Below are 12,760 nucleotides of genomic sequence, written 5' to 3' on the forward strand. Positions count from 1 at the left end.
GTTTTTTTTTGCTCTAACCCCTGAGAGCTTTGCTAGCGAAGTTAGCTTACAACTTTACAGCCAATGTGGTCAAGAGTGATCTTCCATTCACTAGCATAAACCTAGCACTTTAAAGAGCACGGGCACCTAACTGCAGAAGTGCTATGATGACGGTATGACTGTTGAAACTTGAAGGAAAAATAAATATTATTATGGCACCGGGATCTGCATATTCTCTCCCAAAGAAAACCACTGCCGAGTTCAGCGGTCGATTCAAATGGCTTTTCTTCCTTCTTTTATAAAGAGAAAAATCTGATTTGCTCCTGCGAATGAGCACTCTACATCCTGTGGATTTAATAATGACAGAGTCAAGCAGGAAACTGGGCCACAAGAGAGACGGGGGCAACGGAGAGCTGAAGAGGAGGAGCCGAGAAGTGACGGCTGGAACACGGGCTTCAAATCCTGCCCTTTCCTCAAGCCAGGTTTAAGATGCAGGGTGAGTCCCTTCACCTCTTGAATCCTCAGTTCCCTCTTCTGGAAAATCAGGGAGAGGATTTAATGTGCCTTAAGCTTAGGGTACACAGAGGGTTCCGTGGGGATGAAATGAGATCGTGGATACAGAACACAACATAGTATCTGTCACAGGTTCCTTGTCCAACAAGTGTTAGCTGTTATTGTTTTGCCCTTTTTGACTCTTATCATCTATTCAGCTCTCTTTCAAATAACCTGTTTAAACACTTGTCTTTTATTTTTTCACTGCAAATGAAAGAGATAAAAGTATTGACCAGTAATAGTATGTGTGATAAATATGCACACTTCTCTCACATTTACAGACAATCTATGAATCACGCTGAAGCTGGCTTCTGGAAACAATTCCCAGCACATTCCACTTGCAGTCAGAAGAATTGGCAATTTTCTTAAAATATGAGCAGTTCGGCGCTGGGCAGAACATGTATTCAGGCTCATAAACATAAACATGTTTTATGCAGCGTTTAAACATGAACTATGCAACTCCAAAATGCTACAAAAACACAAACAAAATAATTTCAAGAATAAAGACCTAAAGCTAAAGAAACATCGAGAGGAAGTAGAAAAGGAGCCAAGTTTTCTATAAGGCAAGAAAGCTGATCAGGGAGAGAAATTCGTGTTTCTGAATTCTTTTAGAGGAAGAGAGTAGCACATTCCAGAAACTCCTTAACATTCTACGCCAAGCCACTTTGGTGATTGCTTTCATATTCTGACCTTTTCCTAGGAGCTCCAGCCCAAGGTCAGGACCGGACCTCTCTTCCGTGATGGCCACTGTGTAACCGAGCTGAGCGAGAATGTGCTGGTGGACCCGGAGCTCCACTGTGCTGTAGGAGGGAGGCCTGTAGAGTATGGCCCTTCGACCATGGCTGCCAAAGTGGGTCTCCACGGATTCTTCCATCTGAAAAAGAAAGGAGGCGTAAAAACTCAAGAGGAAGCGGCATCTTTCTCTTGAAGGACATCACTCATGCAAATCAGGGACCATTCGGAAAGTTCTCTTTTAACTTTTTTCTCTAGACATGAAAGACATATTCTCTGAAAGGCTGACAAGGACAGAGACAACCTCATGTGCAAGAACTGAAGGTGCATGGCCTTTTCCTCACTATTACAGAAAGTTGAAATTTGGGGGCCATTAACGTACAGAGCTCCTAGAGCAGTGGTTCTCAACCTTCCTAATGCCGCGACCCTTTAATACAGTTCCTCATGTTGTGGTGACCCCCAACCATAAAATTATTTTCGTTGCTACTTCATAACTGTAATGTTGCTACTGTTATGAATCTTAATGTAAATATCTGATATGCAGGATGTATTTTCATTGTTATAAATTGAACATAACTAAAGCATAGTGATTAATCACAAAACAATATGTAATTATGTATGTCTTTCCCGATGGTCTTAGGCGACCCTTTGAAAGGGTTGTTTGACCCCCAAAGGGGTCGCGACCCACAGGTTGAGAACCGTGTCCTAGAGGAATACTGTGGTGCAGAAATACAGAGCCCAACTCTGGCAGAAAATGGAAATGAATAGCAATGCCTGTCATCCGCATCGAGCTTTTATAAAGTAGTTCCAGCTGCATTATCTTATAACAGTTCTTCTGGGTAAACAGGGTGGAGGAAACGGACTCGGAGAGAGGCTGGGTTTTGTTCTGGAAGGAATTGTTCAGGAAGTGCTACAGCTGGGAAGCAATCCCAGAGCCTGTTGGAGACATATGTTGCTACAGCTTCTCTCAGGATGCAGCAAAACTTGAATGCATCTCAGTGAGACTGGGTGGGTCTTTGTGTGAGGAGACTAGCAAAATGTCATAATCTTAGGTTATCCCTCCAACAGTTTTTTGTCCTCCAAATAAACATCCCTCGTTCTCACAAGAATGTTTGGAAATGCCACTAACAAAGGCGAGTTTTCTCCTTGACAAGTAGAAAGAATGACAATATTTTAATAATGTTTTTTAAATATATTTTTATTGGTTTCCAAGAAGAAAGGAGAGGGAGAGAGAAATAGAAACATCAACGATGAGAGAGAATCATCTGAAAATTACTAGCCAATACATGGTGGAGTGTAAGAGAACAGAAACTCTGGGGCCAGGCTGCTGGGTTTGAATCCGCTGGCTCCACTAGCACCATGTGTGTAACTTTGGACAATACCTTCCTTCCAAGGGTGCTGTGAGGATTAAGGAGTTAACATCTGTAAAGTACTTAGAACTGTGCCTGGCATACAAGAAGTACTAGATATGTGTTTTTAAAATAACAATCTATCATATCATAGAGATCAGAGAGTCAGGAAAAAACATTTCTGATTCTGCGCGCTGCCTGCCCCATACATACGTGCGATGAATATAATGGAAAGGAATAGAACACTACCTAACCACGCTCTCTGTGCATGGCACTTTGGCAAAACGTGACTGATGAAAGGATATCACATTTATTGGAAATGAAACTATTTGAACTCAAGAGGTTAACTGCAAATTGGGATGTGCTTCCCCCCCCCCACCCCACCCCTCCAAAAAATATCTGGATCTAGTTTGCAATGATAAACTTCTAAGAAGGAGTACTTGAACCTCAATACAGCTTGAACCTTTGGACACAGGAGTCAGAGGGACCCGGTAGCACAGAGGAGACCAAAACAAGCAGACATGGATCGAGGTGGAAGGGGAAGACAGATGCTTCCAAATATATCGGCGTCACTCAGGCAAAGTGCAGTGTCCAGGATTCCCTTCTCGTATTATTCTCTTACGTAATCCCAGGATGTGTTTCTCTATTACAGCCGGTTCAAGTATAGCAGTGATTTCACATAAAGAGATTGTACTTTCAAACTTTAAGTTATTATTTAGGAAGATACCATTCCTCTTTTCCCCCCAATCAGGATCAGTTTAAGCAACACAGAGGTAACTCTTACCAATATACCTTATAGAGAGCATAGTCTAAATAAAATATAATGACTGGACATTTTTGTAATAACCTGGGCATAGGCTGAAATTTTAACTCATGTCCCTGACTACAAAGACCAAATAGGAAGTGAGCTCGTCAGTCAGATTATGTTGTATTATCCTGTCCTACAAACCGCCCTGTCCTTGCAATATTTATAACACCCTGTATCAGCAGAATGGCCCAATACCAAGGAATGAGAACAGTTTTAGCCAGTCTGACAACAGGTGCACGCACTGGGTATGTGAAATGAAAACTATGCTAATAGTATGTCAACCGCACCAGCAAATGCGGGATTAGCAACGCCAGGAGCAGCACTTTTAGAAATAAAAGCTCCTGATTACTCAGACACTTTTGAAGATATATATTTAGTGGAAAAATACATTCAACCTGGGCACCACTACAACTAAACTTGAGACTTGCAAAGCCTCAATATCTAATTGAGAAGTTGGATATTCTACTCTAATGACACTCTAATCCCGAAATCACTTCCCTCTCTCACATCTTGAGAGATTAGCAGAAAAGTCCCTCAGAAATCATTCTGCTAGACAACATGAAAGTTGTTTTATTAACTGAACACATTTTTATTGGCAGGACTTCCAAATCTGAAACCTTTATACCACTCCGATAAAGCAAAGGATAGAGTGTTGTAATAAATGAGCTGGAGTGTTACATGAAGCAAGGTAGTGTAAGACTAGAGGAGCGTTGGGAAATCCAAAATCCGGATGTGAATTCCGGCTGTGCTAATCGCTGGCTTCATCCGCTGGGTTTTTCTTATATGTAGTAACAAATCCTACCTCATGAGGTTATACTGGGAATTAAATAAATTTTCTATGCTAAAGTGTGTAATATAGTGTCCTATCAATAAATGATGTTAAGTAGATGAATGAAGTTGATTAATAATGTTATATTGTACCTCTGCTTTTATAATAGGAATTCTAGAAATTTTTCAATTAATATAGTTTGGTCTCTGTCCAAAAAAAAAAAAAAAAAAAACAATTCTAAAATAAACTCTGTATTTCCAGATGCCCTGTTATGTTTTTCTTTGTAGTACTCATTACCATTTAATGCAAAAATATCATTTATTTATTTACTGTGTTGATTTTCTGTCTCCACACACCATAAAGGAAGGTAAATGAAAGCATATATTTGTGTCTGTTTTATTCACTTTTGTTTTCAAAACCTAAGAATAGTATTTGGAATGTAATGTGCACATAATACATATTCTTTGAGTGAATGAATGAATGAATGAATGCAAACATCCTTTTTCTCAATATGTAAAAGTCTTTGTTATAAATACTGTTATAGAATTTTTGGAATAGAAAAAGGACAAATGTATTAAGAAATTTACTGCAGTAGAATTGTGAATAGTAGCAACAATGACAAAAATAGAGTTAAATATTTGAGCAAAATAATAAGTTTCAGTAAAAGTGAATAAAAAGCTATATTATGAAAGCACTATATTTCTCAGATACTTACACTAATAAAAAGTTTTCTCCAAGACTTACCAGAAAACCAAGAAATACTGCCCTTTAAAATTTAGTAGGAATCAAAAATAAAACTTTTTCCTACACAACAGAAAGATTATTTCTACATTTATTAAGTAGCCATGTATTTATGACATCTTTTGGTGCTTCTACAAATATATACTAGACCTAGGATGTGTGTCATATATAACTAAAAGTCAAGTTACTTTGCTGGTCTAGATTTCTGGCATTTTAGAAATATTGCAGAGCCTATAACTGTGGATTATGTTTTAATTTTTCCTACTATAAGGATAAAATATTGTTTCAATTGATGAAATGTACATTTCTTTTAGGTAATTCGAGAAATAAAATGGGTAAAGTTTGCTAGGATGTACAACTTACACATTTTCTACTGAAAATGTATTTATAGCTGCAGGATCGTTTAGGAGCCACAGGTTCCCTGGAAACACCAGCAGGGTCTCTGGAGAATGCTCCTCACCTAACTGGACCTTTAGTGAACCTCTGCCTTCGATCTCACAGCTGACGTAACTGAATTTCAAGCCCATGATGGAAGGACCATCCTGTTCTCAGAACTACTTCATCCCCATAACACAGAGCACCATCTGCTTGTACTTCCAAACTGTACATTAGGGCTATCTCAACTCTCAACACCCAGTGAAAGGCAAGTTTGCTCACCTGTGGCTCTACATAAGTTCTACACAAATAAGGAAACAAAAGCAATAACATCTATACTAATAAAAGGGTAATATGCTAATTAAGGTGGACATCTTCAGGACGGCCTTCCGGACAACGCCACAGTGGCTGCCCAAGACTCAGGCTGCCGCTGACAGGGCCAGCCCGAGGCTCAGGAAGGCTGTGGATGGCGGCTGCTGCTGCGAGGGCCCAAGGCTCAGGCAGCCAAAGAAGCTGGCAGTGGCAGCAGCAGAGGCATGATGGGGGCATCACCTTCCCCTGATGAGTTGGTTGCCTCCCACAGAGGGAGGCCAGATTCCTAAGCCATCAGTAGGACATCTCCTGAGAGCTCCTGGACTGTGAGAGGGAGCAGGCCGGGCTGAGGGATCCCCTCAGTGCAAAAATTTGTGCACTGGGCCTCTAGTCTATATATATAAAAGCCTAATCTACCATTCAACCAGTAGCTATAATGCACATTGACCACCAGGGACAGACGCTCAGAGCATAGGCATGGAAACATGGAACAGACTGATGAATCTCAGAGGAAAGGGGGGAGGGGGAGGGCAGGAAGAGATTAACCAAAGATCTTATATGCATACTAGAGGCTTGGTGCAGGAATTCATGCACCAGTGGGTCTGGCCTGCAGGGACCGGGCTGCATCTGTGCACTGGGCTTCTGACATCCCTGAGGGGTCCTGGACCACAAGAGGGCACAGGCCAGGCTGAGGTGAAAAATCCACTAGAAAATCTCAGTGGAGGCTTTGACATCTGCATCTCAAGCCATAATATACCCATTACTTCCTCATCCCCAATGACTATGTCTTCTACATCATTGCTACCATCCATTCCAGTGGTTTCACCTTGAACTTTATGGTTCCTCCCATGGTCTCACCTCTGAAATTGTAAGTAAAATGAGGCACTTCATTCTCTAATCACATTCATATATTTCCAAAACGTCCGTTCTTCCACCAAATGCCAACTTTCTTCTACTAGCCTCCTTTTCACCGTCTTTCTCTGCAGCTCAGATTCCATGGTTCAACATCCAAGCACTGCCTGCCTGGTATGTTCAATTCCCTTTCTCCCTGTGCTTCCATCATATTTACGTGGCAAAACCTCAAGCATGGAAGAGCTGGGGATCCAGCAGTAAACAAGACAGACAGGTAACAGCCCATCGGAGAAAGCAGACTTAAACAATTATTTATAAGAAATCAGGACAGGGCAGGTAAATCGGGGGGAATAAGATGTTATGGAAACTCAGCCAAGAGACCCAAGGAAGACCCTGCAGTGAGATTCTCGTAGGCAAAGCCAATTCCGACTTCTGGCTTCCCAGACCATTCTGCTATGTGTCCTTGGTCAATTCTTTCTTACATTGTCCATAGTGACAAAACTTTCGCACTCTCCAGGTACCTCTAATTTCTATAGATAACTGCTACCCCATTCATAGAGGAAATTAGCACTATTAGAAGGAAACACAGTGAGTTACACAGCCTCTCTTTTGGCAAACCTATAGGCTATTGATTTAACGAACAGTTCCTCTTTTCTTTTGATTTCCATAAAGAAATCTATCCTCCACTTATCTCTGACTAATCACTCTGCTTCTTCTTCAGATTCCACACTCCCACTCCCCTAGGCAATAAACCTCCCCCCTATTTCCACTCTCAAATCCCTGAGAACTTCATCCATCTCTTGCCCCTCCTCCTGGATCCTTAATATTCCCTCCCCCTTCTCTCCCAGTGGCTCTTTTTCAATGTTCATTCATTGTAGGGCACGGCTATAGGGTTAAGCTTAGGACTGACCTGTTGGCAAAGCCACAAACAAGTCCCAGCTTAGAGGGCCCAGTCCTCTTATCATAACTAGGCTTGACCTTATGAGGCTCCCTAGATCTTATCTGGGTAGCTAATGGGCTGTGGGAGGTGCAGCAAGTGTGGCCAAAACAAGTGAAACTCACAAGAACACTGTAACTATGGTGACCACTACCTTGTATACCTCTGGTAAATGACCAGGTCATTTCTTCATCCTTTCCCAGCCCTCACTCAGGTTTTCAAACCCTTGGCTGAGCTGGCTCAGCACAATTCATTCATTCATTCATTCATTCATTCATTTAATATTTTTGAACATTTTCTGTGACAGGTGTGTTTGTAGGCTCTGGGGGACATAACAGTGAAGAACCCTGACAAAGGTCTGTCTTTCAATGAGCTTACTTTTTAGTGGGAGGAGCAATACACAAGTAATGAAATCAGACAATGTAAATTGCTGCAGAGATAAGAGGTCAGGGTAGAGTGGGAAAGAATGACCCAGGAACTCCCTTTAGATGTCATGATGCTGTTATTGCCTCTGTTATGAACACTGTGTATGAAAGAAAAGGAGAGGAGAAAGGTAATTCTTAGAGGGAGAGAAAAGATGGGAAGAACATTTAAGACAGAAAGACGTTAAAGGTCAGCAGCACAGGTAATTTTTATTGCAAATGGTAAATATGGTCAGCACTGAGGATAAACATACAGGTAATGCCACATAACTTACTACCTTGCTAAGTAGCTAGTTGGAGAAGAAAACCTAGTGAGTAGAAGAGAAATGATGCTGGTAACTTAGGCTGGTCTTTCGAATTAGGTCCAACTGGATTCCTTTTATTAAAAGCCAGAGAAGTGTGAGAAATGCTCACCCATCTGAATTCAAAGAATGGACTCAGAGACAGAAGTATGGCGAAAACAAGACTTTTAATATGTTTTCGGGAGCGGGTGTCCATCCCATTGTCCAGGCACACGTGGGGCAGGGAACATAGCCTATTTATTTAGTCCCTCCTCCGGTTCCTCATTGGCTGAGTATTATGGGGTCACCTGTTTCCTCATCTGTCACCTAGGTCTTGTGGTCTCCCATTGGGCCATTTAAAAAAATTGGGCTGAGGCCTTTTTAGCTGTTTCCACCTCCCCTGTCTACCTGAGGCAGATGCCTCGGGGGTTCCCAACAGGATGCTGGCCCACATGCACAGTTCTTGGCTCCCCTAACCTCACCCCTACATTCTGTTTGCCCCGGGAGGATTCAGCAAAGTCCATCAAAAGCTGACCATGCTGGAGATGGATCCCAGAGGTCCATTTCCCACAGAAGGGAGGAGGTAGATGAGGAAAACTGGACGTGCTATATAGATAGGTGTTGTCCTTGCTTTATTTTGTTTTCTGAGTGGGTGGGCATCCGGATAGATTCCAGAAGCCCAGACTTTTACAACCTAAATCATAGGCTTTCCTACAGACTATCTGCCATCTCTCCCTTTGCTCCCATAATGCAGAAAAGAGGCTGCTTTAAAGGAAAAAAAAAATGGAAACACTCAGGGTCCTGAGTGATGAAGACACAAGAGGGAGGCCTGAGACCTGCCCTAAGGGGTCATCTCCTCGCCTCGGGGAGAGGCAGGGATAAGGGGAGGAAGAACACCGGGAGTGAGATGGGGTACATGGCAGAACAACCACATCGATGACATTTACGGGAGCTGCCAAGAAACACAACCACCTCACACCAGGTTCATGGCTTAAACCGGCAGAGACCAGCTGAATCCAACATGACCACTCATTCACCTAACGGTCAGCGCTAGCCGGATCCTATGCTCCCTGTAATACATCAGCTTGCTGAAGGACTCTCCACATGCCACCGTTCTCCGAGATGGAAAGCCCGAATAAGGACACAAGTGGCTACAGAGCTCCTCAGAGAAGTCTCCACCCCTTTCCCGGGAAGAGCCTGAATATTCCTTCCCCTCCTTGAATACCCTAACCCCCCCACCCCCCGCCTCCCTTAAATGAACCTCAATAAATGAAGAAAATTCAGCTAAAAGGGCTGCAGTTCTGCCTCACTGCTTCACTAATAAACTCACTTTCACTTTAAACCTGATGCTGGCTTGTCTTCGAATTCTTTCCTGTGTGACGCCCAGAACCCACAGTGGGTCCCAGAGCCTGGGGTCCCCAGACCCCAAACACCTGCATCAGGAGGGAAAGCATGTAAGCACTGCGCTGTGAGGCCTGGCTTGGTTAAAAAGAGTCAAGAGAAGCATCCACAGGCCAGTCAAATCACAAGTCACGGTGTGTGTGTGTGTGTGTGTGTGTGTGTGTGTGTGTGTGTCCCTGAGAGAGAGCTAAGTGCAGAGGATGAAAACATTCCAGGAGTGGAGAGAAAAGTCCCAGAAAGGATTTGCTGCACGGATACTAAGTAAACAGAGAGGGAGTCCATCAGCTCAGTGTGAGAACGAGAGAGCCCAGGACAAAAGAGGAAAACAGGAGAACCACAGGCCGCCCCTGGCCTGGACAGCCTAAGCTAGGGCATCTGCAGTGACTGACAGGGCCAGTCGCCTTAGTCCGCAGCGAACATCTGAAACACTGAGACTTCTGAGATACATTAGGATGTTTGTTGATCAGAAAAGACTCCATCACTTCGAATAAATACTAAACCTATAATCTGAAGGAAAACCTTGAGCATACCTAGTCATCTCTATGCTAAACACCCATGCTCTTCACCCACAACCTGGAGCCGCAGTGCCTCCTAAAGGGGCGCAGTATTGGGCCTGTGTAACTGGAAGAAGGAGCAGGGGAGAGGCTGAAGAAGAGCACGTTGCAAAATTAAAAAAAAAAAAAGGAGCCCAGCTGTTGTGGCTCAGTGGTTGAGCATCGGCCTGTGAACCAGGAGGTCACGGTTCGATTCCTGGTCAGGGCACATGCCTAGGTTGCGGGCTGGATCCCCAGGGTGGGGTGCAAGAGGCAGCCGATCAATGATTCTCTCTCATCCTTAATGTTTCTCTCACTCGCTCCCTCTCCCTTCCTCTCTGAAATCAATAAAAACAGATTTTTTTAAAAAGGGGCGGGGCGGGGGGAGCAGATGGAGCAGCTTCTGGGCGCTTCAGTCATGCTGGGGTTCCTCCGCTGTGTGCTGCTTGCTCAGCCCTTGCCCCGCTAACCCTCACACGGAGCAGGCGTCTTGGAGACCAGGATACATTAAAAACAAAACCAAGGGCACAAAAACAGGGATTTCTCCTCCAGTCCAGAGCTGGCGTGCCCTGCCGTGAGTTCTTGCCACCCCGGGCCTGGCAGTAGTTGTCGCCGGCCTCAGTTTCCCCCCCACACCGAAATGCATCCACTTCACAACCAACCTGCAGGAGTTGATATTCCCTTCTGTGCTTCTCCCAATTGTTTTTTTCTTTTCCATCTCTTTTGAGAGTCATATTAAGTGCTTCTTACCAGCCCACTCTGGAGGTTTTTCCTCCCACTAATTTTCCTTGGGGTGCCACCCACGGTGCACAGCTGTGGGCCATCAGCTTACTATTTGCTGTAACTTTGCAGACATAACAAAGACTAAACTGAGATGATATACACTGGGGAGTTGCTGGGAGATGGGGTCATGGCAGCTTCCTTCCAGGCATCTTTGAAAAACAGATAAAGCTTTCAGTGCAGCCGGGAGAGAATGCAGATCGCTTGTTCATTTGGTTCCATCGATTTTGCTTCCTATTTTGGAGCAAACCAAAGCCACTCCAGTGAAACCTTTTATACCTTCTCCTTCCCTCTGCCTTCCTCTCTCACGGCCTCTTCCCCACCCCCTCACTCCCACCCCTTCCCCACCCCCCTCTGAGAAGCCCACATAGAGTTTAAGAGGAGGAAGAAATTATTTTCTTTCTGTCCTCAAGCCCTGAGGGCATTTGCAGCCTTCCCAGTAAATGTTCTCTAGGCCCCTGAATCTTACCACAGTACCAACAGGAAAGGGCATCCATAACGGGGAAATATAAAATCGACAACCAACACTTACAAAAAACCAAGCAGAACACAAGGAGAGACCCTGTTCTTTTGGGGAAAAGAAAAAAAAAAAGTTCAAATAATGACAAGTCTCTGTCCCCTGACACCAAAACAAGTTAATACAGCAATTCAGTCTGAAAATAGTAAGTCCTTACAAAGGCAGCGTACAAAAAAGGAGAGAACACTGCGTTCATTACAACAACATCAATACCTAAGCATCATACAATCCCCAACCATTTTCACAGACGCCAGAGACTCTGGACCTAAGTCCCAGGCTTTGCCTTTGCCAGCAATACCCCAAGGCCTTCTGAATGCTGGTTCTCCCCTCTGCTTCTCGCTCCCCATTCACTATCTGCTGACACCATCCTGGGCTAGTTATGAAAAGGAAGAGAGCAAGGAAAGTCAGAACTTGTTCAGCCTGGTCCGCTGGGGACAGTGGCCTGTTTGCCTCACCAGGAAGCCAGAGCTTCACACCCCAGGGAATCGCAGCATTGTCCCTCCAAGGGGATTCATACTCCTCTTCCCCCTCTCGGGTACCTGATTGTTTGTGTGGAAGAGGGAAGCAGGGAGAGACAAGGAAATGCCTGTGTGGTGTGGTGTGGGGGAGGGGGAGCAGAGCAGGGGGAGTGCAGGGGGAGGTCCTTAACCACAGGTCAGTCTAACCTGGGAGAAAGCTCCTTGGCAAGGAAGTGGCCCCCAGTGCAAGGCTGTGAAAACTTGGGAAGCTGATTGGCTATTTTGAACTATGTTGAAAAAGGTCCCAGTTAAAACTCCAGGGGAACAGGGACTCTCTCTCTCTCTTTCTCTCGCTCTTACTGGGTGACTTGTACTGTTTGCATTTAGGAACAATAAAGCATTTATTTTATTTAAATTTTATTTTTCAATTACAGTTTACAGTCAATGCTATTTTGTATTAGTTTCAATTGTACAGCATAGTGGTTAGACAGTCATATACTTTACAAAGCGATCCCCCTGACATTTCGAGTCCTCACCTGGCACCACACATAGTTATTACATAGTTAATATAATATTATTAACTATACTAGGGTCCCGGTGCACGAAATTCATGCACGGGGAGGATGGGGAAGGGGAGGCCCCTCAGCCCTATGTGCACCCTCTGTCACGTTCCAGGACCCCAGCCACTCCGGACCTAGGTGCAGGCCTACAGGCTCAGGGGGCCTGGCTCCCAAGGACGCCTGTCCTGGGACACAGACCTTTTGGTGCTGGCGCGCACACAAGCAGGTGGAGTGAGTACCTCCACCAGCGCCCGTGCAGGAGGAGGGGGAAGGGGAGGCCCCTCAGCCCTATGTGCACCCTCTGTCACGTTCCAGGACCCCAGCCACTCCGGACCTAGGTGCAGGCCTACAGGCTCAGGGGGCCTGGCTCCCAAGGACGCCTGTCCTGGGACACAGACCTTT

The 12,760-nt window shown here is 44.6% G+C and overlaps 1 protein-coding gene across 1 annotated transcript in view; it reads right to left on the bottom strand.

The window, feature by feature from the left end:
• CPED1 (cadherin like and PC-esterase domain containing 1) overlaps positions 1–12,760 on the bottom strand; it is a 281,356-nt gene that overhangs the window by 251,736 nt on the left and 16,860 nt on the right. The window contains exon 2 of the mRNA XM_006756835.2: positions 1,222–1,405. Coding sequence (XP_006756898.1) covers positions 1,222–1,405 — 184 coding nt within the window. The remainder of the gene's footprint in view (positions 1–1,221; positions 1,406–12,760) is intronic.

This window comes from Myotis davidii, unplaced genomic scaffold (genome assembly GCF_000327345.1).
Source record: "Myotis davidii unplaced genomic scaffold, ASM32734v1 scaffold654, whole genome shotgun sequence".
In the NCBI taxonomy this organism is placed as follows: domain Eukaryota; kingdom Metazoa; phylum Chordata; class Mammalia; order Chiroptera; family Vespertilionidae; genus Myotis; species Myotis davidii.